Source organism: Cricetulus griseus, chromosome 5 (genome assembly GCF_003668045.3).
Source record: "Cricetulus griseus strain 17A/GY chromosome 5, alternate assembly CriGri-PICRH-1.0, whole genome shotgun sequence".
Lineage (NCBI taxonomy): Eukaryota > Metazoa > Chordata > Mammalia > Rodentia > Cricetidae > Cricetulus > Cricetulus griseus.
In genome coordinates this window covers 26,814,151-26,839,487 of record NC_048598.1, presented here as the reverse complement: position 1 = coordinate 26,839,487, position 25,337 = coordinate 26,814,151, and the positions used below count along the sequence as shown (strand labels likewise).

Sequence of the window (25,337 nt, the reverse complement as noted above, 5' to 3'; positions counted from 1 at the left end):
CCTGGAGCAAGGCCCCGCCCCCGGAGTCCCACCCTTGGTGTGTCCGTGCAGCGTACTCGAGTACCGTGCCTCTGCAGCGGCCCAGCATTGAGCCTGCCTGCGTGGCTGGCGGTGGGGCTGCCCTCCTCGCTTGGGGGTCAGCCCCACAGTTCTCTTTATTTTCCTCCCAAGGTAATTTCCAAGTCCTGATCTCATCTCTGACTAGGATCTGCTTGGTTACTCCTGGGTGGGGAAGCGGGTGGGAGTGAAGAATGAGGAGGTGAGGAGAGACTTACATTCAATGGTCCAGACAGAAAAGGGCCCACCATCCCTTTGGCCTTTGCCCAGGGTCTGTCTTTGCCTGAACTGGATCATTTGTGTTGCAGCCTGAGAATTCCCCACCTTGCCCTAACCTCTGAGCTGCCCTGCTTTTGGTTTTCAAAGGACTGGAAAGGAATGGGAATTGGAACTCTTTCCTGCCACCTAGATCACCAGTAAGTACTGTTTGTTTAGCATACCAGTGTCCCTCTGCCTGTACAAGGAAAGTTAGGTTGGGGGAAGTTCCTCACCTTGATTCTGAACTGCGTTAGTCCAGAACAGTGCCTGCTGCATACTAGCTGTCAAACAAATCCTGAAGAACGAGAGGACTCTGAGAATGACCTTCAAAGGGGGGTGAGGGGGGATGGATGGACCCAGAACACAAAACAGAGAGTGAAGAACAGGAAAATCCAAGAGTGGGGGGAGGAAAACTAGTTTTAGACAGGAACAAGACAAAGGTAGAGCATGGTGCAAGAGCCTAAACTGCAACCTCTCATTTCGGGGTTTTGTCAAAGCCAGGTTTTTGTTTGTTTAATTTGGTTCTGGTTTTTTTTTTTTTTTTTTCTTTCCGAGGCAGGGTTTCCCTGTGTAGCCCTGGCTATCCTGGAGCTCCTTCTGTAGATCAGGCTGGCCTCAAACCCACATAGATCTGCCTGCCAAAGGTGGACACCACCGTCAAAAGCCAGCCTTAACAGCATCTCTCTGTTGTTTTTGCTGGTCTAGCCCCTTAACTGTGCAGTGGAACAAATTCCTAATTACCAGGCAATTAGAGAAAGCCAGGAAAGCATACCACAGCATTTTTGCCTTTTCTGTCAGCAGTTCCTTCCAGTAGGTGGCCATGTAAATTGAACTGTAGGTGTGCAGACCGCTAGACGTCACTCTCAAGTAGCACATGTCTGGTAGTGTAGACAAACTGATAATTCAATGTTTAAAACAATTCTTTTGTAGTTTGTCAATTCTTTGATGCAGGGTCTCACTGTGTAGTCTTTGCTGGCCTGGATTTTGCTTGGTAGACCAGGCTGGCATAGAACTTACAGAGATCTGCCTGTCTCTGCCTCCTGTGTGCTGGGATCAAAGTGCCACCACACTCACCTCAAAGCAGATCCTGAAGACAAGGAAGGAAAGCAGATACCTGAGGTTAAGGAGAGGAGTGCTTCTCAAAGACTTTTAATGACTAAAAGTTTACTAGAGAAATAGAAAAAGCAAGCTGTGAAGAATAAGCCTGAAAAAGAAAGATTGTTTCAAGTTTGAGGCCAGCCTAGTCTGCATCATGAGTTCTAAGCCAGCCTGAGCCACAGTGTAACCTACACTGTGAGACTGTCTCAAAAATAAAACAGAAACAGAATAGGTAAAGCAAAGTCAGAGGACAGGAAAGTGTGCATTAGGTGAGCAACAGCTTCCAGGTTTGAGGGAGAGGAAAAGGGAAGAAAGAATGCCCAGAGTGTGTGCAGTAGTGACATTTTGAAGAGCCCTAAGTTATTCTGTAGGGAGTAGTGAGCAACAGGAGAGAAATGACAAAGCCAGATCTGTACTGAAGAGTGCTCCCCATGCTGGAAAGGGAGCACTCACCATTAATTCCCTTGCTGGGGGAATGGGAGCACTCACCTTTAATCTTAATCCTACCACTCAAGAGGCAGAGGCAGGTGTTCTTTGTAGAAGGCTTTTCTTTTCAGCCACCAACCAGCTTCTTACTAGTTAAGAATGCTTGGCCTAGCTTAGGCTTGTTTCTGGATAGCTCTTTTAACCTAACCTGTTTCTCTTTATCTACCTTTTGCCTCTGGGCTTTTTGCCTTTTCTTTCTGTATATCCTGCTTCTTCTGTGTTTGTCTGACAGCTGCCTGATGGTTGGCTCCAGGTGTGTCCTTCTTTCTCCCTTGTTCTCTTCTCCTTTTCTTTTTCTAGATTCTTCCTCCTATTTATTCTGTCTGCCTGCCAGCCTCACCTATCCTTCTTCTGCTTAGCTATTGGCCATTCAGCTTTTTATTAAACCAGTCAGGTGCCTTAGGCAGGCAAGGTGAAACAGAAACACATCTTTTCATAATTAAACGAATGCAGCATAAACAAATGTAACACACCTTTACACAGTTAAAGTGACATTCCCCAGCAGAAACAAGTGTAACTCATCTTTACATGATTAAATATTCGCACAACAGGTCTCTGTGAGTTGAGGCCTGCCTGTTCTACATAGTGAGTTCCATGTCAGACAGGATTACATAGGGAGAGCCTATGTAATCAAAAAGGAAGAGAGAGAGAGAGAGAGAGAGAGAGAGAGAGAGAGAGAGAGAGAGAGAGAGAGAAGAGAGGGGAATTGGAGTGCATTACTGGCACAAGGACATCCATAAGGTATCACATGGAGGAGGAGAGGAAGGCAGCACTTGAGAAGTGGTTCAGAAAAAAAAGATTGATACAATATTTTATAAATCGAGTAGGAAATACAATCAAGAAAAAGAGCTCTAACTTTTAGCCTGTCAGTCTTGTCTTTAAGAGCAGTTTCAGCCAGCTGCTTCCTCCAGGTGAACACCTCAGGCCACAGCCATCATCACGGTCGGTCGTCTACCAGGACTCCATCACCATGATCAAGGAAACCTTCAGCCAGACTCTGCCTCAAGGTGGAAGGCTAGATGGTCAGTTCAGATAGAGGGTAACATCATTGATGACTCAGTCACCGGTGGAAATGCTTCCAATGAAGCTCAGAGGGCAAAGGTATCAAAAGTTCCATAATGACTGGTGAACCATCACTGACCAGAAACTGGCTTCACAAAAGAGACCACAGGCCTAAAACAAGTCCATCAGAGATGGTGCTAACTCCCTCAAAGGCAGACTTGGAGACCAGAAGCAAGAAAAAGTAAAGCCCTTTATGACCTGGGTTGCAGAACAAACCAAGCACATCCTGGTCAATTTCAATAACCACCAGTTATTTATGGATAAAAACAAATTTCCAGATGGCTCAGCTGCTCCTCTGGACTATGTGACTCCAGACAGGGTTTTCTTTAAGGGTGGTTTAGAAATGGAAAAATGCTAACAAACTGAGCAATTATATTGGCTGCATTGCCTATCACAACTGGATGCTGCTTGTTATCCGTACAACACCGGAACCCATGAGACTGATGTCATCTTGAGCTCTTCTTGCTTTTGACTGTGACTTATTTAGAGGTTTTATATATATATATATTATATATATATATATAATATATAGTATGAAAAGCATGACATGCATGTTGTCTAAAAATAAATAAAGTGTATTTAAACTAAAGATAAAATGTTACCCAAAGAAAACCTGTCTTGAAAAACCAAAAAAAAAAAAAAATCTCAGATGTGGTGGTTTGAATGAGAATGACCCCTATATATTCATATATTTGAAACCTTGGTGGAACTGTTTGGGAAGGATTAGGAGGAGAGGCCTTATTGAAGGAGGTGTGTCACTGAGGATGGGCCTTGAGGCTTTAAAAGACCATGCTATTCCCAGTTATCTCTCCCTCTCCCCTCCCCCTTCCCCTTCCCTGCCCCCTTCTCCCATCCCCCCTCCCCTCCCTCTCCCCTCCCCCCCCTCCTCTCCCCCTCCTCCTCTTTGTGGGTCAGATTCGAGCTCTCAGACCATGCTACATACAGTGCCATGCTTGCCTGTCTGCTACCATGCTCCCCAAAACTTTGGAGCTGTAAGTTGTCTTGGTTGTGGTGTCTCTTCACATCAATAAAAAGGTAACTAAGACACCAGGCTAACCTGAGACTATGCAAAATTAGTCTCATTAAAATGTCCTATAGAAAGAATGCTTTAATAAAATATCTCTTATCCAGAAATTTGAAAATCTGGAAATGAAGGTTTTCATTTCTTCTGCGCCTAGAGACAGAATTGTGGGAATGAAGGGTGATGAGGTCCTCAGGGAAGGGGTGATTATTAAAGAAGTGTGTATAGTGTCGGGGACCGAGGCACAGCTGCATGTTGTCACCCATCCCAGCCTGAGGACTTCCCTTTATCTTTGAGGAACCTCACCCTCGTAAAACTGGATCCTTGGCTTTACCACAGGGAAGAATTTCAAGATGCACCTGAACAGGAGTTGGCGTTGGTGAAAAGGCATCTGAACTTAGATTTTAAGCACCAAATTTAGGAGGAGCCGTGCTGGAGAGGAAATGAGCATGAGAGGTTCTCAGCATGCTTCTCTGAGAACCGCCCTTCATTGTCTGTAAGACAGTTACAGATAAGATTTTGACTTGTTTTGGAAGGCATTATCTTGAAATGATTGTAAAGAAGTTAACTTGTTAAAGAAGTTACATGCATTTATTTTTCGTGTGTAGGGAGGCACTCATGCCGAGGCATACATGGAAGTCAGGACAACTCCAAGGGAATTGGGTCTCTCCTACATCGTGGGTTCAGGGCATTGAACTCACACTGTCAGGCTTGGTGGCAAGCACCCTTACCTACCTAGCCATCTCAGGCCCTTGCTAAAGAGGGTACTCAATGACACCACAGGAGGTTCCTGAGGTGCTCCTGACAGCAGGGTTATAATTGATAGGGTAGCTGACAAATCACCAAGATACAGGGAGTTAGGGTATCTTTATTGTCAATTAAGTTATGGGTTTGAGAGACAGGATTCAAGTTCAAATGTCAATACCCACTGGAGACAGGTCATAACCCCAGCTCCAGGGCAGATTCAACACCTCAGGCCTCTGAGGGCACCTGAACTCATGGGCACACACACACACACACACACACACACACAAAAAAAAAAAAAAAAAAAAAACAAACAAACAAAAAAAACAAAAAACAAAAAACCAACAACAACAAAAACCCCATATTTTTAATAAACAAAACCAACCAACCAATCAGCAACAACAACAAAACCCCACAGAGTTAACAGTATTATTTGTGAGATTCCCAGCAAATGTCTGGAAGAGGAATAAGGCCTTACCCAAGGTCACATACATTCAGGCCATAAGCCTGGCTCACTGCTATTTTAACATAAAATATCTTATGTGTAAGAACTATTATATACATAATTTTAAAAAGAATTACCTGCAGTTGGCAACCTTTCTAGTAAAAATTCCAAGTATTGGAATTCTTGTTTCAATCAGAATCTGAAGAGGCCCCTTTTTCTTTGTATGGCCCCATAATTCTCCCTAACTGCCTGGCCTTTTTCAGAAGAAGGGTATGCCACCAGGCATATCCTTCAGTGTATCTGGGATAAAATGTTCCTCAAGATTCAGACTCCCTGTACCCTGCAAACACCCACACCAGGTTTTGCAAGGACCTCACTCTGGGTAAGGATGTGTCCTGGACTGGGTCACAAGCTGTCCTGGTTTGTTTTATAGTGCTGTGCTAAGTAAGCACCATGACCAAAAAGTCTATATTCCATTGAGGGAGGCCAAGGCAAGAACCCATGGAACCTGGAGACAGGAGCTGAAGCAGTGACCATAGAGGAATACTGCTGAGCGGCTTGCTCCTCGTGTCTCCTTCATTCTGCTTTCTTTATTTGCTTGCATTTTGTTGTTGTTATTTATTATTATTATTATTATTATTATTATTATTATTATTATTATTATTGTGAGATAGGATTTCTCTGTGTAGCCCTGGCTGTCCTAAAACTCGCTCTGTAGACCAGGCTGGCCTTGAACTCACAGAGATCTGCCTGCCTCTGCCTCCCAAGTGCTGGGACTGAAAACATGCACCACTACCTAACTTCAGTGGGCTTTCTTATAGCACCCAGGACCACCTGTCCAGAAGTGACTCTGCCCAGAGAGGGCTAAGCCCCTCCTCACAGCAATCATTAATGAGATAAAGCCCTACAGACATACCCACTGGCCAATCTGATGGAGGCAATTTCTAAACTGAGGGTCCCTTTTCTTAGGTGACTCTGGTTTGTGTCCAACCGACCAACGCTATCCAGTGGCACATTCCTTCTGCCAAGACAGGAAGCTTTTCCAGCCTAAGGCAACCGCTACTATGAGTCTAATTAATGTCAGTTTCGTTGTTCATCACTGAACGAAAAGATAGACAAATAAATAAGATAAATAAGGTAGCCTATTACCTGGGGTGCAGAGAATAGAAGATAAATTCCTTAGCTGACTGCAATGGCTCACACTTGTAATCCTAGTACCTAGGAGACCAGGCAAGCCAGGATGGCTGCTAAAGGTTTGAGGGCATTCTGAGTTTCACTGTGCTGCCCTGAAGGGGAGGAGATGATAAACATGCTGGCTACAGTGAATTCAGATAGAAAAGAACAGCATAGCCTCTCAGTTTGTGGAGACTGGTGCCTTCAAACAACTGAAGGGATTGAATGTCTTAGTCAGTAAGTAATAATCGCTGCTTCATTAGGAAGTAGATTTCTTGGTATCTGGGGCACATTTTTTTTTTTTCCAGTTAGATTTTCATGAATAAACTACCCTGGCATCCAGAACTCATTAATATTTTTAAGAGTAGCCTCACCATTTTGCCTCGAGCCCTAAGAATTAAAGACTCCAGCTAGGGCGGTTTTAAATAAAACAAAGGGTGGAGACTACATGTTAGAATACCAATGCTGTAATTTTCTCGTGTCAAACCCTAGGGGAAAAAAAATTGACATGTCAGGGTCCAGACCCACCGTGTGCCAAATGCTTGCCAGACAAATGAGCAAGAAACAAATGAGCAAACTGAGGAAGACCATGTATGTGAAATGAGTGAGTCCATGTAGGATAACCCCACTCCCTGTTTGTTATTTCTTTTTTTGTTTTGTTTTTTTGAGTCAGGGGTTCTCTGTAGTGTTGGAACCTGTTCTGGAACTCACTCTGTAGACCAAGCTGGATTTGAACTCACAAAGATCTGTCTACCTCTGCCTCCCAAGTGCTGGGATTAAAGGCATGCACTGCCTAGCAAATTATCTATCTATCTATCTATCTATCTATCTATCTATCTATCTATCTATCTATCTATCTATCTATTTCAAGACAGGGTTTCTCTGTAGCTTTGCAGCCTGTCCTGGTCTGCCTGTCTCTGCCTCTCCAGTGCTGGGACTAAAGGCATGTGCCACCACCACCCCTGTTTGCTATTTCTTATGTGTTTAGCTATTTGCTAGGATGGCGATTCTCAATTATTATTCCTCAGAGTACAAAATGTGTATGGGAAGGAATTTGGGACAAACTGTGGTCACTTAGGATTACGGAATATTACCCTTGATATAACATCAATGAAGCATTTAAAGATGTGATATAGTTAGGAAGCTGTGATTTTTATAAAACACGGAATGCAGGAGCCATGCTATTCTTCTCTGTACTGTTTCAATGTTAGTGTATGGTGTGTGCTGCTGAAGAAAACATAAGCTGTGATTCCTATGTCTAACTAAGGATAATGGGCAATCTGGCCACAATTACACAATTAGGTGCCAATTAAACAATAAGATTTAGAATCGGCATTGGGTGTTTTGCCCCAAAGAAATTATGGGAGGCAATTCAGGCATGCTGTGATGCATGCTTTCAAATAAATTAAATTAAAATTATAAAAATCACAGTAGTTTGGAGGCCAAATTAGGTAGGCTCTGTGAGTTCGAGGCCAGCGTGGTCTACATAGTGAGTTCCAAGCTACTCAAGGCAGTGTAGTGAGACTGTGTTCAAGAAAAATATTGACTTTCATATGTTAAAGAATCCTTCCATGCCCAGGGAATTGGAGTCTGGGATTTATCAAAAAATGAACAGAGTTTCCAGCTGAAAACAAAGCCATAACAGTCTCAAGCAAAAGTTCAAGGGTGGAAAGGTGGGAATTTGAAGAGCAGTACTTTAAAATATGTAACAGCAAGAAATAGACAATTTCAACAAAGCAAGAAAGTGTGAAACACTGTGATGCATCATTGGAAACTCAGTAAGTGGCATGTGGCCCTTGGACACTGACTGTCACATGTAGTTTATTAGCTACAAAGACAGAATTCAAGTTTTCAAAATAGTAGGTCAGTAATACACTAGCACTGATGTCATTGCGTTTTTAACAGAGAAAAATAAAAATTAAAAGCTAAGTATGTAAAATACAGACCTAAAAACCGTAAATACTACCATATAAGAATGGCCACAAGGGGGCGCCAAACTATTTCAATAGACCTTTATGATGACAGGGGACAGAGCAATACGGCGGCTCGTTGGTCTAGGGGTATGATTCTCGCTTAGGGTGCGAGAGGTCCCGGGTTCAAATCCCGGACGAGCCCTATTTTGTGACCTTGAACTACTTTTGGTGAAAACTGAATAAACGCACAAAATATATCGGAAACTCAAAATTGTTCTTTCAAAAGCAAACAAAACAATAAATAGCACACTTTACATTCAAGCTCCAATAAAAGGAATAACTTGGTAGCGTAAATGTTTTCTAGCCGTGTCCTTCCCGGTCTGTTCAGATCGCTTCGCCTGCGCAGGGACCGGGGCCGGGTTTAAACCACTGTGCCTGGGCTGCTCTGTCGTAAAGAGAGGCTGCGGCTTCCAGGGATTCTGGAACGCCGCCCTGCCAATCCCCGACGCCCCTGCCACGTGTGGGAGCGTCGGGATCGCCGGGGTTTCTGCACCGAGCGTGAGCTTCAGTGCCCTGCCCCGCTGACCCGCACTGAGGTCAGCTGGTCCTTAGCTTCGCAAAGGGGGTCGAAGGACAGCCGAGCCTCGAGGACCCGAATAGTTTCACTTGGGTCTTTGGGTGAGACGTGTAACGAAAACGAAACCGATTTTAATCCCCGATCTGTAGATGGAGGGGGGGAATAAAAAGTAAAACCAGGGCTCGTCCGGGATTTGAACCCGGGACCTCTCGCACCCGAAGCGAGAATCATACCCCTAGACCAACGAGCCGCTCCCAGCAGCTGTGCTCTCGGCGCCTCCCTTCAGCCTCCCTCGGGCCCTCCTCGCTGACCCGGCCAGGAGACCTCTTGGGTGCGTGCAGCTCTCTCGGTTCCGGGGTGCCGGGCCGGAACCCCTTCGCGGCCGGCCGAGGGCGGCGGGGAGGACGCGCCTCTGCCCAGAGGGCCGCCCGGGAGCCGGTGGCCGCCGAGCTGGGATCGGCCGCGGTCACAGGGAGGGAGGGAGCCGGTGACTGCGGCCCGGAGCGCGGGCGAGGGGAGGGAAGCGCCTCGGCCCGGCTCCGCAGACGACGCCCTGGCGTTATGGGAACTGTGGTCTTTCCCGAAACCCCACGTTTTAAGCACTGTGTCCTGGAGCCACTGGATACTCAGTTCCGCACAGTCCCTTTAACTCTCCTTGTGTCTGCCGCCCTCTGCAGCGGGAGGACACTGGGGTCCAGAGAGGGAAGTGGAGCCCCTCCCGGAAGGACCCCCGCGCTCCTGGAAGGTGGGGCAATAGGGGCTGGGGGCGGGGAGAGGGACTGGGGGTGCGCGGGCACACAGGGGGGCGGGGGTAGGATGACTGGGTTGGGGAGCGGGGGGAGCGGGGCTGACGGAGAGAGGACTGGGGGGGCGGGCTGGCGGGAGGGAGGGGACTGACGGGGGGCGGGGAGCGGGGACTGGGGTGGGGGGGGGGGGACACACGGAGAGAGGGACTGACACTGGGCGCTGGGTGGGGGTGACTGGGCTGGACAAGACTGGGGGGGCGCTGGGTGGGGCAGGGGTGGAGAGAGGGACACGGGGTGGGGCGGAGCACAGAAGGGGCGAGAGAGGGACTGGGTGTGGGCGGGGTGGGGCGGGGCACAGAGGGGGGCGGAGAGAGGGACTGGGGTGGGGCGCGGGCACACAGGGGGGCGGAAAGAGGGACTGGGGTGGGGCGGGGAGAGGACTGGGATGGGGCGGGGCACGAGGGGGGCGGAGAGAGGGACTGGGATGGGCGGGGCACCGAGGGGGGCGGAGAGAGGGACTGGGGTGGGGCGGGCACACAGAGGGGCGGGGAGAGCTGGGTGGGGCGGGGAGAGGGACTGGGGTGGGGCGGGGAGAGCTGGGGTGGGCGGAGCACAGAAGGGGGTGGAGAGAGGGACTGGGGTGGGGCGGAGCACAGAAGGGGGCGGAGAGAGGGACTGGGGTGGGGCGGGCACCGAGGGGGCGGAGAGAGGGACTGGGATGGGGCGGGGCACCGAGGGGGGCGGAGAGAGGGACTGGGGTGGGGCGGAGCACAGAAGGGGTGGAGAGAGGGACTGGGGTGGGGCGGGGCACAGGCAGAGGGGAGGACCGCCCCGCCCCCTCCGGCAAGCTGGCCCTACTGTCCTACTGTCCCGCCCAGCAGCGCTCAGAGCCATTCTCACGCGGGGTTAGCTCCCCGGCCAGGCGTCAATCCCTGCTCTCCTCCCGCACCTTTCCGTCTCACCATGTTTAATGTGTTAGCGCAGGGTTGTAGAGATTCCTGGCTCGCTAAGCTTTTCCATCCTTAGGGACCATGGATACGGCCTTTGTCCTGTAGCCTGGTCAGGCTTCTCCGCGAGTCCCCCTGGCAAGCTTGCCCTCTCACACAGGCTCGTGCTTGCTTCTCTGCTCCTCCCTCCCTTCCTTCTTTCCCACTATTTCTCCCATCTTTTGTTTGTTTGTTTTTCGAGATGCGGTTTCTCTATATAGCCCCGGCTGTCCTGGAACTCGCGCTGTAGACCAGGTTGGCCTCGAACTCGTTGGGATCCTCCTGCCGCTGCATCTCTGGGATTAAATGTGTGTGTCACCACCACCCAACCCTCACCCGCTTCTTGATGCTACTAAACTTGTCAGTATCTCAAGTCCCTGTATTCAAGGCCAGCCCCTGCTGTATGGGCTCCTGTTTCAAAAAGAATTATTATTCCAGGATTCACACACAAAGTTAATTGAGACAGGACAGGAAGTGCAGTCTGAAGCATGTGTACACCGATGAACAATAAAGGTTCACCAACAGATCATTTTGCTGGCACTCAACAAAAAAAAAATAGATTCCCATGCAAACACGTGTCGGAAAACGCTCATGAATAATAAATGAACCATTTTGTTAATTTATGTACATCTTGTATGCAACTTAAAGGAAGTATACCTGGAAATATTTCTGTGTAAAAGCCATAATGACCAGGCATAGTGCCACCACAGAGACTGAGGCAGGTGGATCTGTATGAGTTCCAGACCAGCCCAGGCTACATAGTGAGAGCCTGTCTTTAAAAAATATTATATATCACATTGAAATACTAAGTCTTACAAACCAGTCTCTCAGGAGCACTTAAGAAAATAGCCAGGTGATTCTTGTTAGAAATGCCCTGTCCCCCATCAGCCATTTCTGTTTTAACTGGACTGCTTATCCAAAGCCTAAGAGGTCGCTGGCTATTCTCTTCCCCAATCTCTTCGGTTGTAATATAAAGGCACCCGACACCAAGCCTGATGATCTGAATTGGATCCCCAGGACCCACGTGGTGAAAGGAGAAATTTAACTCCTGCCGGTTGTCTTCTGACCTCTGCGTGTGCGACCACCCACATGTATGATCACACACTAAATAAAATAAAAAAAATTAGAGAGAGAATGCCAGACCTATGATGGAAGAATTGCTGTCCAGTGGGCACCTATACTCCCCACAGAGGAGGTCCTGCAATCCCTCTGGTCAGGCTTTTTCTCCCTCCTTTGCCAACCCCCCCCTTTAAGATTCGGCTAGGGACATAGCTCAGCTGCTAGAGTGCAGGCTAGTATGTTAAAGCCCTCAGTTTGATGCTCAGCACCTTATAAAACAGGAGTGATGGTGCATGCCTGCATCCTAGCGCTCAGGAATTGGAGACAGGAGTATTTATTAGAAGTTCAAGGTACTGAGTTGGCTAGCCTGGGATACTGGAGACTCTGTTTCAGAACAAAACAAACATGCACTGAGAAAAATTAAGATACACAATATTTTTGTTTAAAAAGTCCTTTATTCACGCTTGTATGTGCACCATATGTTCACAGTGCCTTAAAGGTCAGAAGGTTGTGAGTTGTGTCATAGGTGCTGGGAACCAAATCCAGGTCCTCTACAAGAACAATAAACACCCTTAACTGCTGGGCCATCTCTCTATTGCCAAGATAAGCTATGTTTTTAAATCACAAAGGAGACAGGGCTTGTAAAACTGTGTATTTCAATGTGTCTATTCAAGCATGACTCCGGACACAGCTAGAGGCATCACAAAGCAGGCCCTTGTGCCTTTCCACCATAAGCTTCCAGAACTGGTCACAAGATGGTTTAGCCAACCTTGATGTGGAAGTGCCTGATGCTACCCAGCTCTCTCACTCCTTTTAGATATCAGACAGTAGTGGTTAGTACAAGGGATCCTGGTATCTGAAGATGCCATTTTTTTTTTTTTTTTGGAGGGGAATGAGTTTCCACATCTTAATAACACTTGCTCTTGAGTAGTAACCATGCAATCATTCTAGAATCCTGTTTGTGAGAGCTCATTAAAAGGTTATTCAGTTCACTCATCAAAAAAAAAAAAATGGTTTGGACAGGTGGTGGCGGCACACACCTTGAATCCCAGCACTCAGGAAGCAGAGACAGGCAGATCTCTGTGAGTTCAAGGCCACCCTAGGCTACCTGAGATTGATCGGGTCTAAAAGAGACACAGGTAGTGGTGGCTCACACCTTTAATCCCAGCACTAAGGAGGTGGGGCCAGGAGTGATAGGCTGGGCAGAGAGGAGTATAAAGTGGGAGGAGACAGGTACTCATTGCATTCAGTCTGAGGATTCCTAGAGACAGGATCACCCCTTTTTGGTCTGAGGTACTGGTAAGAACGCTAGTGGCTGCTGCTCCAGGTTTTTATTATTAAGACAAATTAGAATTCAAGCTACAGCTTTGTTTTGTTTTTAAATGGTCTCATTATTTAGCCTAGCCTGGCATCAAATTCACCATGTAACCCAGGCAGCCCTTGAACTCAGGATAATCCTGCCATTCCAGGCAAACACTATACTAAATGAGCTACATTCCCAGCCCATCATGGCATTAATGTGTGTAATCTAAAAGGCCTAACCGTGAGATAATGCTATCTTTTTAATTCTGTATTCCTTTACTTGACTTGTATTTAACAGCTACCTAGTTGACTTAGCTGAGGCCCCAACCTGTGCGCTGGCTTTGTTGGTAGTGATCTCTGTACTAGAGTGGACCCAGTAGGCCCTGTGGCTTCTTATGGTCACCCAGTGTCCTGGCTAGTTTTATGTCATCTGAAAGTAGGGAACCTCAACTGAAAAAAATGCCTACATAAGATCTAGCTGTAGGGCCTTTTTAAAATTAGGCTTCCCCCATGGCCTCTGCATAAGTTTCTGCCTCCATATTTTTGCTCTTTTTGAATTTCTGTCCTGACTTCCTTCAATGATGACCAATGATATGGAAGTGTAAGCCAAATAAACCATTTTCTCCCCAAGTTGCTTTGGTTATGATCTCATCACAGCAACAGGAACACTAAGACACCCAGTTAACTAATTGTAAATGAAGCTGAACCAATGTCCTTGTTAATTTTTATTGTCACCTTGATTAGAGGGACCTTCAACTGAAGAATTGCCTGGATCACATCCACCTTTGGCTATGAGAAATTGTCTTGATTGATGTGAGTGGGTCCAGTCTACCGTGGGTAGTTCCATCCCTAGGCAGGTGGGCCTGGGCTGTAAAAGAAAGCTAGCTGAACAACAGGGAGAGGGAGCCAGAAAGCAGCCTGCATCACCTTCACTGATGACCGGGAAGTGAAAGCCAAATAAACCCTTCCTCGTCAAGTTGCTCAGAATGTTTTAACCCAGAAAAGCAAACCAGAACAAGCAGGATCTTCTAACTTTGGCAGATCTCTTCCTCTTCCCCCTTTCTGTAGAAAGAATGCAGTTTGAAATTCAAGTTGAACTAGAAAAACCATGAAAGGATGTCTTACTCTTCAGCTTGTCACTATGGAAGAATCTGTTTCCTTTTGAACCTTTAAAGGAATCCAAATGAAACAAGATCTTCCTGGCCTGTCCAGGCTGGCCTCGGACTGTTTGAAACCTTCCTGCCTCGGCCTTCCCAGTGAAGGGATTACAGGTGTGAGTCACCATGCCTAGCTTTAGATGTTTTTAAAACTCAAATATTGCCTGTAGGGATGGTACTGAATGTCTTTAATCCTGTCACTTGGAGACAGAGGCAGGTGGACCTCTATGAGTTTGAGGCCAGCCTGGTCTACAAAGGGAGTTCCAGGACAGCCAGGACTATAGAGAGACCCCGACTCACCCTCCTCCCTGTCCCCACCTTGATAGCCACCATGGAAGTACAGCACTCAGTTTTGGGTGCTTCAGAAAGGCACAAGTTGCCAGAGAACAACAGGCCAGTGTCTCCACTCTAGGAACATCCTGCCAAGAGGATCCTTAGTAATGAAGAAGCCATGAAACGGGGCTGTTTTCATAGACTAGAACACATGATGTAAGTAACAGGGCCTGGGATCTGGGGGGGGGGCGTGGACAAAGGTACCTTGACACCATCAAGCATGTCCCCGTGGTGTCACAATGTCACCACATTTGAAAGTTGCTCCTTTGGCATCTACTACTACATGCTGAGTGCCTTCAAGAGAACAGAGTTTCTTTTCACCTCTACAGCCTGCCCTGGCTTTACACACCTTTCCCGCCACACGCAGTCATAAATTATCACAGTTACCATGCCCTGTGCCCACAAAGCAGCCCCATGAGTGTGGAAACAATCCACTGAGAAGCACAAATAGAACCACATGTTCTTCAAGGGGCAGACATCCCTGGTGATGGATGGCAAGGAAGTAAACAGACAATATGCAGATCTCAAGAAATGCCTGACATGCTTTCCCCCAGATGCTGTTCAAATCCAACATTTTTGATGTACATTGCCATCTTGACCAGGTCCAAAGTTTGTTATCACTTACAAACTATTTTAAAACTTCTTTTGAAGAATAATGTATCTCGCATAGTAACAGTATCTTGGAATTAGAAAACCTATCAACTTGATGAGAAAATCAAGTACTGCTAGTGACATTGGCTTTTTTAAGTCTGTGAGACTGTGTTCTGAAGCCGGGGTTGGTGTGGTCCCCTCTAGAAGGCAGGAAGAAGGTCTACACCCTGAGACACAGAACTAATCAACTCAGAATAAGGACCAACCCTGAAGATCCATCATTTATTTAGGTTAACATTTCCTCAGCAGGAGTGCATGAAGAGGGGAGTGGAGGTGAACAGAGGAATGGATAGGCAGACCCCCATCCCTCCAAACCTCCTTCATCTTCAGCAATCTCCAGCAGAACACTAAGCAAAAGTTCCTGATGAAAACAGGCTGAAGAACTTGGGCTTGGACTCCAGAAATGTTTAATGAGAGCCAGGCATGGTGATGCATACCTAAAATTCAGAGGCAGTTCAAGACCAGCCTGGGCTACACAGTGAGTTGAAGGCTACATGGTGAGATTTAAAAAAAAAAAAAATCAAAAGCAAACACATAAAAGCTCCCTAGAGAGGCTAAGAGGGATGCTCTCAGAAGATAAGCTAAACCCTGGGTACTAAAGGCACCTCCCAGAGGTCAGCCCATGTTCAAGTAGGAGACTGCAGTCCCACGCATGCAGCATCACGTAGGCATGCGGTTACACTTTCAGGAGAGGAAATGGAGCACAGAGCCAGCACGGTTGAACATCCTGCCTCTCCACAGAAGTTCCTGCACCGTCTCCTCCTTGGAGGTGGTAGGATGGGATGAGATGGACCAGTCACCTCCCCTTGTTGCCTCCAGCTAGATTTTGTGACAGGAAATGCTCCCACCCTTTGAACAGACAGGAACACATTTTTACATGTTTTAATAAATATCTCTTTGAGTCCAATGTTTTTGAAATTGATTGTCCATTTCTCCACTGGAATAAGCAGAAAGATCATCTTGAGGGCTTTGATATACTTTCAGGTCTTCTGTTACTTAGAGGATTGTACTTTCCACAAGACTCTTCTTTATCTACCTAAAATTAGTTTTAAGTTATATCGGACAACCATAAAGTGTTTAGAACAATAAAAAGGCTGTAACTTTGCAGAGGTTCAAGCAGAGCCTAGTCGGGAGGTCAGTTGCAGGAAGAGATGGGGGTCAACAGGATGACCAGTATGCCGAGGAATTGTCACCACAGCCAATTGCTTTAAATCTGTTTTACCTTGAGTCAAGTCCATCAAATGGCACAAACTCAAGTTGATAGAACTCAACTGCCTTCAATTCTGATCTCCAGTGAAAAGACATTTGCTGTGGACTATAGGGGATGGTCCACTGTGCAGCCTGGGCTGATGGTACATGTTCAGTGCATCCTGCTTCTGCAGTGGCTTCATGTTCTACTGTCGCTACTACTGATGCTGCCGTTTCCAAGGAGATGTCTCCAGTGGCTTCATCACTGGCACCATGAGCTCTTCATCACATTCGGGTATCCTCCATGGGGTTGTCATCCTGTGAACAGGGGAAGACAGACCGTCATCAGCAGATCTCCTTGGGGATGTGAGATAAGGCAAAAGCCATAAAGTAGGAGTTAGCCAGCAGGCAATGTGCCTGATGTATTTATTCACACACCATTTAAACCTCAGAAAACCCACGGGAGTTAGGGAATTCCGTGAATTCTATGTTATAGGTGAAACAATGAAGGCATTGAAAGAGGTGAGTGACTTTCCAGGGTTACACAGCTAGCAAATGGTAGATTTGGGATTTAATCCCAGGGCCCAGAGTTTGAGATGTTAAATTACCTGTGAGGGCTAACAGGGAAGGAAAGTAATCCTTTAGGTCCCCCTTAGATTTGATGTCTATGTAACTTTTCCCTGCTCCGTGGTGTGTGTGTGTGTGTGTGTGTGGTGTATACAGTTTCATGCAATGTGTGCAGAGATGTACACACATCTGTGTGTAGAAGCCAGAGGCAGATGCTGGATGTCTTCCTAAGTTCTTGTCCGTCTTGTTTGTTTATTTATTTATTGGGACAGAGTCTCATTGTGTGACCCCGTCTAGCTTGGAACTAACTATGTAGACCTGACACGCCTCAGAGATTCTCCTACCTCAGCCTCCCACGTGCACTGCTTTGTCCCCCTTTTAAAGCATGATGTGGAGGATCTGAGTTTAGATCCTCATGTTTGCATGGCAAGAACTTTACCTACGGACGTCTCCCCCCCCCCCAAATCCCCCTTTCTCTTGGAGAAGCCTTGCTCCATCCTTCCTACTTCGCACAGCACGATTGGCAGGCGGAGCCCATTGTTCTGTCTTGTTTCTGCTGCTGTGTCTCCCCCACTTTGAAGCCCCAGTCTCTCCCACATCAATAAAGATGATCCAGGCTTCTTAGGTGCTGACTGAACAGATGCAACGGTAATTAATTTATTTGGTCAGTTAATTGATTTCTATTGATCAAAGCACAAAATGGGATTCGATTGGGGAGTGAGAAACCATTTACTATTATTGTATGCTGCCTCTCTCTGCCAGCCGCAGGAAAGACCCAGGAAAGTCATGGGTGCCTCGGGAAGTGCCGTGTGACCTCTCATAACTACTATCCCTGGGGAACCCTTTTCCCTAGTGTTCGGATGCATTCTGACTCTAGTCTGGACCAGGCTTGAGAGCGACCAAAAAAGATGAGAAGCAATATCGCTTGTGTGTGAGAAGCACATAGACAGAGACACTTTATACACAGATTATTGTTAAGACTTGAACAGGTGCCCAATAGTCAGCACTGATGGAACTTGGTGACCTTGGATAATTTCCAGGCCCACAGTACCTTCCCTTCTAAAACCAGGAGGGTGGACTAACTAGTATTAAAGTTTTCCCTCTCAGTGATTGGGGGTGCGGTGGGAGTGTGGCAATGTGGAGAGGGCAGCTCTTCTTTCTCTATCTGAGCTGCTGTTGGCTGGTAGCACCCTTGACTGGGAGCACCACTGGCTGCTCCTGAGGCATTCTCTCCCCTGGCCAGGGTTCTCTGGGTTAGGAATACAGAGTTTAAAGCTGGAGAGATGACCAGAGAGAGTTTGCCCTATAGCTCTGGCCTGAATTTTCTTCAGAAAGCCATCCCCAACCTGAGACTCTCCACCAACTTTATACCCAGGTGACCCCCACTCCTGGGGACCAGAAGAGGCTGTCAGCGAGGAAGGCAGGTGCCACTGAGCAAGTGAGGTGTGGAGCCACTGGTGGAGGACTACTTGAACTCCAAGAGGACTAAGGGGTTGGGCATTTACTGCAGTCTGGGGATTTAGTGGAATCTCCAGGTTCTAGAAGATTCTAAACCTAATGATGGTTCATTCCAAATCTAATACAAAGAAGTATTAGAGTGTCATACTCCCTGAGTGCATTTGAGACTTTCTTCTCCCGAATTTACTCTGTATGATAGAACCCAGGGGCCCAGGAGTAGCATTCAAAGCCCAGCAAGTCCTGTTGTGCCTGATGTTCTGTTGTTAGGAGTCATTTATTTTGGGCTACATGACTTTCGTCTATTCAGCTAGACATATTGGCGCAGTCCTCAAGAGGCTAAAGCAGAATTTTCTTGAGTTCAAGGCTTCCTGGACTAATAGTGAGTGTCAGGCCAGCCTGAGCTTTAGAGTAAGACCTTGACTCAGGAAACTAATTAGCTAAAAATTTCATTCATTATCTCTACACATAGTTTTAAAGAACCTGCCATGTTCCAGATTCTACAGTGAGTGTGGAGGGTACACTAGAAGAAAAGTACAAGAGACAATAAAAATAGGAGAGGAGCTAGAGAGTTGATGGTTCAGTGGTTAAGATCACTCACTGCTCTTGCAGGACACCTGGGATTGGCTTCCAGCACCCCCAGGGGAGCTCATAACCATTCCTAATCTCCAGTTCTAGAGGATTCAACGCCCTCTTTTAGCTTCCACAGGCACTAGACATGCATGTGGTACCCCTACATACATGCAGGCAAAACATGCATACACATAAAATGAAATAAATAAATCTAAAAACAAACAAACAAAACCCAGGAAAAAGGCAAAGTGGATTTACAGAAGAGAGTAGCTGTGGAGTGGGAGCAGATTTCTTTGACTGAGTGGTCACAGAGAGAGGCTTTAGTGACAAGCGTCAGCTGAACCGAGACCTGAAGGATGGGTTGGGAGTGGCCATATGAGGATCAGAAAGAGAACTGTTATAGTTGGAGGGGCTACAAAGGAGCCTGTAGTAGGGAATAAACCTGGTGTGCTGCAGAAAAAAAAAAAAGACATCAGATTGCTAGAGCAATCTCTGGGGAGAGCCAGGGAAGGAAGTGTGTCCATTTCTGCACCAAATTTGATTTTATTTGGAAAGCAGATTGCTGCAGATGTGATGAGGGACCTTAAGATGAGACCACACTGGCTTCAAGGAGCATCCTGCATCTGAAGACTTCTGGCCCATAGAGAAAAGAGGAGGAAATCTGAGACACACAGACACAGACAAAGGTCACACAGAGATGGTGACAAAGATTGGAGTGAGGCATCCTCAAGCCACAGACTGCCAAACACTTATGACAGCCACCAGAATCTGGGGAGGCAAGGAAAGATTGTAAAGATGCAGATGACTAATGGGAGAGAGACAGGTTCTTTTATCCCTGGGGAGGGCTCCGTTTGTCAACATCTTAATTTTGGAGTCTCTGACATTCTGAATAGTGAGAAATGACATTTCTATTATTATGTATGTATGTATGCATGCATTTATAGACAGGGTTTTTAAACTTTAACTAGGGCTGTCTTGGACTCATTATGTAGCCCACGCTGGCCTTGAACTCATGTCTTTCTTCCATCTCACACTGAGTGCTGGGATTTACAGTCACAAGCTGCACACTCTGTTGATTTCTGTTGTTTCAAGCCACTAACCCTGTGGAACTGTGTCTGGAAACCTAATAAAAGAGGGGAGAAATCCTGCCAAGAGTAGCTTCATGCCAGCCCACTACACATCCATCTACACACAATTCAGTTACCGTGTAGAGAATGAATCTTACAGAGAGAACCAAAAGGATGACAGAAAGGCAAGAGGCTACCATAGTAGGATGCACATGGTGGCTGAGTGAGTGACAAAACTGGAAAGCAGAACATGAAGATGACAGAGCTAAGGAAATTAACTGTCAGGAACAGGCTGGGGAGGGGCTCCCAGTTGAGCTGGGGAGCTTCCAAGCCTCTACAGAACCGGGTAGTCCCCTAAGGCAGACAGGTGAGTTAAGGGTGATTTCCTGAGCTGGTGGAGACAGGTGGAGAAGGTGGCCCAAGGTGTGTGGGCTGACAGAAGGACAGGGACTGTGCTGCCTCTCTTCTCAGCTGCAACACAGGACATTGCCTGTGACTAAGTGGATGCCACACAAAGTCTCCTTTAAAGACCCAATCCAAGGCCACTTGTGCTTGGAAATGTCCCTGATGTCTTACCCCTGTTCTCTACACAGACTCTTTCCCCTCCAGACCCCAACAGCAGCACCCTGCACACCTCTCCCCCCAGTAGACACTGTCAGCATTAGTCACAGAGCTGTTGTCAAGCCCTGCTCACTCCATGCCCACCTGGAAGCTGGCCCAGTCAGCCAGAAGCAGGCCAGAACACGAGACACACTTCCCTTCTTGCCCCACAACAGACAGTTTCTTTGCAGTCAGCACAAGGTGAGGGACCTGGTGACTTTGTTTCTGCATATTGAGCTGATTTAACACCAGACTGGGGGAAACAGGTCATGTGACAAATGGGGGCAGCTCCAGCCATGATGCAGTATGAATCATTAGGGCCACCTACCATGCAGGCTTCATGATCATTCTGGACTTCATTGCTGGTTTCTCCTGAGGTATTGTCGACCCCTGGGCTGCAGCCTGGCTCCACAGGTGGCCCCTCCTTTTGTTTTGTCTCCACCTCTGGGATAATGGTGCCCTCTACTCTTCCAGAAGAACCTTGGGGGGGCTTCTCCCTGATTTCTCCCTCCTCTTCATCTGCCACACTCTCCTCAGAGGCTGTCCCATCTGTGGCCTTCCCGGTGTCTGTATGCTCTTCAGTGGCTGTCCCCTCCGCTGGGCTTCCACACCCATTCTCAGCCTCGGTGCTGCAGGTGTGGGGTAGCTCCGGGGCCTCCAGGCTGCCCTGGCTAGCTGTGTCTGGATTCTGTCCAGCCTCCTCTCCTGCACTGGTCTCCCCTGGAGTCGCTACCTGCTCTTCTGGCTTCTCCATGCTGTTGTAAATGCTCCTTTGAGGAGGCTTTTCTGTAGACTCCGGGGTTCCCTCCACCCGGTCTCCCATGGCCTCCTGGTTGGGTGGGCGAGACCTGGGGGCCTTGCTCTTGTTAGAGAACACATCATCCCCATTCTCTACCCCGGCACCATTTTCCTGAGATGGCTCCACAGCCCTGTAGTCTAAAATGTCCCCACAGTCTGACTGGGACCGTCGGAATCGCCGGGAGGGCGGACGTCTTTTTATTGAGCCTCTAGTCCGCACCTGAAAGAAGATGTGAAGGACTGTAATCATGAAAATAAAAAGGCCAACAGGATGACTATGGGTGCTGAACAAACTCACTGTAGGGCCATTAAGTTTCCTAGGAGGGTGTAAAGCTACTTGCTGTTTATTGCAAATCAGAATGTAGAGCAGTGTTTCTCAACCGTGGGTTAGGTCCCCACAGGGGTTGCATATCAGGTATCCTACATATTAGATATTTACATTATGATTCATAACACTAGCAGAATTACAGTCATGAAGTAGCAAGAAAATACTTTTATTCTTCGGGGGATGAGGGAAGGGGACATCGAGGTCACCACAACACGAGGAACTGTAGTAAAGGGTTGCAGCATTAGGAAGGTTGAAAACCACTGCTCTAGATGATTGTAAAATTACTTGGTGGACTGCAGGAAGATATACGTGCTTTTCATCCATCAACTGGGGAGATAGCTCAGTGAGAAAAGTGTTTGCTATGAAAGAGTGAGGACCTGTGTGTGGAGTCTCACACCTATGTGAAAAACAAAGGCGACTGGTAGATTTGAGACAACTGATCGATCCCTGGAGCTGGCTGGCCAGCACTCCAGCCAATGGGTGAGCTCTGGGCTCAATGCAAATGACCCCGAAAACAGTAGATGACATCTTTTTACAATGGTCAAAAGTTCAAATATCCCAAGTCGTTTCCTTCAGCACACCACAATAATCCGATGGAGCCAACACTTACCTTCGTGTAAGAGGGCAGGTGAGTACCCTCTGGGGGCTGGTCAAAGCTCACGGGCACTTCTTCTGCCTCTCCTGGCTGAGACCTGATGCCTGGGCTACTGGGTGTGGAAGGAGGACTGTGAAATGGTGACACCATGGCCTTGAGTCCAGGACTTTTGGGTGAAGCCCCAGGCAGAAGAGCTGCTGGGTCAAAGGCTAAGTTGGCCTGTCAAGAAAGGGGAGAAGATGAGGGCTTCTACTTTGTTCTGGCCTCACTGGCCTCCCAGCTAGCTGGTGGAGGATACTCAGTAGCAAACTTTGCATACTTCTCCTCAACCAATTATTCAGTTGTGGAAGCATGGCCTATCCATATCTCCTGCTACCTGGCTTGCAGCAGGCGGCCTGGTCGGATGCTCAGATCCTGATGAGGTGGATTTGATTCAATCCAGCGGCCCTGGCCTGGCAGAGTGGTGTAGCTTTTTTTTTCTCTGTGTAGCTTTTGTTGTCCTGGAACTCATTCTATAAACCAGGCTGGCCTTGAACTCTGCCTGCCTCTGCCTCCTGAGTGTTGGGATTAAAGGGGTTGTGCCACCATTCAGGACACAGTGGTAGGTAGATCCTGTGAGTCTAAGGTCAGTCTGGTCTACATTGGTGAGTTCTAGGCAAGCTGGAGCTACATAGTGAGAACTTCTCTAGTAACAGCAATAATAATAAGAAGAAGAACAGCTCTAGTGAGTAGTCACAGTGGCCCAAAGCAAAATGACTGGTGGCACCTTTAGCTGCCAGGTTCTTGCAGTATTTGCCACCCATGTCATCTTCCCATTGGCCAATAGCATTTCCTGCCTATTAGTATCTGCTGTATATGCCTATTAATATCTGCTGGATACAGCCATTGCCTTTGCAACCACTTTGCACAGTCAGTGTTGGTCTCCTGATAGGAAGGTGGTTTGTGGCCAGCCTGCTTGTCCCGGAGGCCTCCCAGTAGAGTTCCGTCTTTGGAGGCAGCACAATGGTGGACACCACACTCTTAGGGTGTCTCTCCTCTGGGGCATGGCAATACATTGGAACCAGATCAAAAGGAATATGAAGGGAGACCAAAGGGAGAGTTACTCAAAGGTAACCAAAGCCTAAGGGAATCTACATGTTCTGTGGGGGAACAGGTGGGAGACCCCAGATCAACCTTACAGATGGTAGAGCAGGAAGATGACTACAGAAGAATTATGTATGAACAGACAGGGCCTCACAGAGCCAGGCCTTCAACTCACTATACAGCAGGAATGGCCCTGAACTTCCTAGTCTCCTGCCTCTACCTCCAGAGTGCTGGGATTGCAGGCATGCTCCACCATGTCCAGTTTTTGAGGCACTAAGAATTGAACTCTGAATTGAATTGGGCTTCTTGGACTCTGGCAACTGAGCTGCATCACCGGTCCACAGGTTTATAGGGTCATCTAGGGGCCACATCTTCCTCCTGCCCTGTATAGATCCAAACCTTCACAGCTGAGTAGATCTAACTGGGCTGGTCCTATGTAAGACCTCTCAGAGAGGTGACTGGCAGGTGAGGTTGGCAGAGCAACAGAAAGTTCCACACAGTCAATTGTATTTAATATAGGATCTTTCTTTCCATAGCTGCTGTGTGATCTTGAGCAAACCTAAACACCCTTCTGAGACTTGGGTCTTCTGTTTGTCCCAACTTTTAGCCTGACCTCCAACAGTCTTTTGTGGCTGATTTCGGTTACTCTCATGTATTGTTTGTCTAGTATCCCACCCTCACAATGCCCTGGCCCCTAGCACTCCCCCTAGGCAAGACTGATGACCTTGAGAATATTCAAGTGTTACAGGCTACAAGACAAGACTGAGTCATGGAAAGAATTAAATATAGAAAATGCATGAGCTAAGAAGCAGCATTGTTAGGTCTTTTTTTTTTTTTTAAGTAGTATATGATGGATACCAGGGAAGGGCTGGACCATGGGTGCCATGGGCATGTGCATGAGGCAGGATGCATTTCACACTTACCTGGAGCTTCTCAATGAGAGGTGAGCTCTTCACCTTGATTTTAGGTGGGTGGCTGGTGCTGGATGGCGATTTCTACAGAGCAAATAGACCAAAAACAACCAAGTGAGCCAAAGGGAGGACAGAGGGGGGTCTCTTAAGTCGTCATTGCTTTGGTGCTGTACCCACTTACCTCGTCATGCCTGGCTGAGGCAGGCTTCCTGTCCCCCCCACCCCATCTCACCACTTGAGTTTGAGCTGAGGAGTCAGGGCAGACATTCATACCACAGGAAGCTTCCCGTTCCAGGAAGAATGACTTCATTGTCATTAAGAGGAAAAACTACGTCTGTGGGGATCAAGGCCTTCACGTCATGCCTTCTACAAGGCAAATCCACAATTGGAGGGGATTTCACAGACAAGGGGCAAAACTGATCATAAACAAAACAATAAATCACAGGCAGAGTTATTATTTAAAATCCCTTCTTTGAATTAATATTTTGGAAAATTCTACCGATAGCATGGTCCATATACTATGATTTCCCCAAACACTGAATATTCATCTAATTTTTCAGATACAGGAAGTTGAATGTGATTTACTCTCTTCCTTTAACTAACAGTCAGTGGCTGCTATCTACTATGTATGCTCTGTTAATTGCTTTTGTGGTCAATGAACATCACGAGTCTTTCCTACTTCCGGATTATATATTTGTAAAAAGATTGGATCCTTCTTTATGGTAAATTCCCACTACCATGCAAAAGTGACGACAGTCATATGATGGTTAAATGATGGCGGAGAAATAGAAGATGACTTTCATGTTGATGAACAGGGCCAAGCACTGAAGGGATTTTTCCAGTCATTTGGGACCAATGTATGTTACCTCCCCCATTTCCATGTATGACTGTACTGGAACCATAAGAAGAAAAATACTGCATATCTCTTGCTACTAGTCTGAGGTGTCTGATTATATTTTAGCCGTAGAAGAGAGATGGACTCAACTCACCAGGGCACTTTTCAGATGCCAGTGCCAAAGGAGAGCACGCTGCAGTGGGGCAGTCGATGGCTGGCATGCAAGGACCTGCCTCCTCCTGACTCCAGCTTTGGTGGCCAGATAAATG

General features: G+C 47.2%; 1 protein-coding gene, 1 long non-coding RNA gene and 2 other non-coding genes across 4 annotated transcripts in view; 2 read left to right on the top strand and 2 right to left on the bottom strand.

Annotated features, from left to right (window-relative positions):
• Nucleotides 1-10: 10 nt before the first annotated feature.
• On the top strand, nt 11-3,402 carry LOC113835885. Its single transcript, XR_003485648.2, has 3 exons — nt 11-171; nt 366-473; nt 2,770-3,402. It is a non-coding gene; the product is annotated as an uncharacterized LOC113835885 (long non-coding RNA).
• Nucleotides 3,403-8,387: 4,985 nt separating this feature from the next.
• On the top strand, nt 8,388-8,459 carry Trnap-agg. The gene has a single exon. It is a non-coding gene; the product is annotated as a tRNA-Pro (tRNA).
• A 553-nt stretch (nt 8,460-9,012) lies between these two features.
• Nucleotides 9,013-9,084, bottom strand: Trnap-cgg. Its single transcript has one exon. It is a non-coding gene; the product is annotated as a tRNA-Pro (tRNA).
• A 7,457-nt stretch (nt 9,085-16,541) lies between these two features.
• Rcsd1 (RCSD domain containing 1) overlaps nt 16,542-25,337 on the bottom strand; it is a 56,837-nt gene continuing 48,041 nt past the window's right edge. Inside the window, exons 5-8 of the mRNA XM_027417130.2 lie at nt 24,246-24,317; nt 22,255-22,458; nt 20,847-21,536; nt 16,542-16,574 (exon numbers count right to left, since the gene is read on the bottom strand). Coding sequence (XP_027272931.2) covers nt 16,542-16,574; nt 20,847-21,536; nt 22,255-22,458; nt 24,246-24,317 — 999 coding nt within the window. The remainder of the gene's footprint in view (nt 16,575-20,846; nt 21,537-22,254; nt 22,459-24,245; nt 24,318-25,337) is intronic.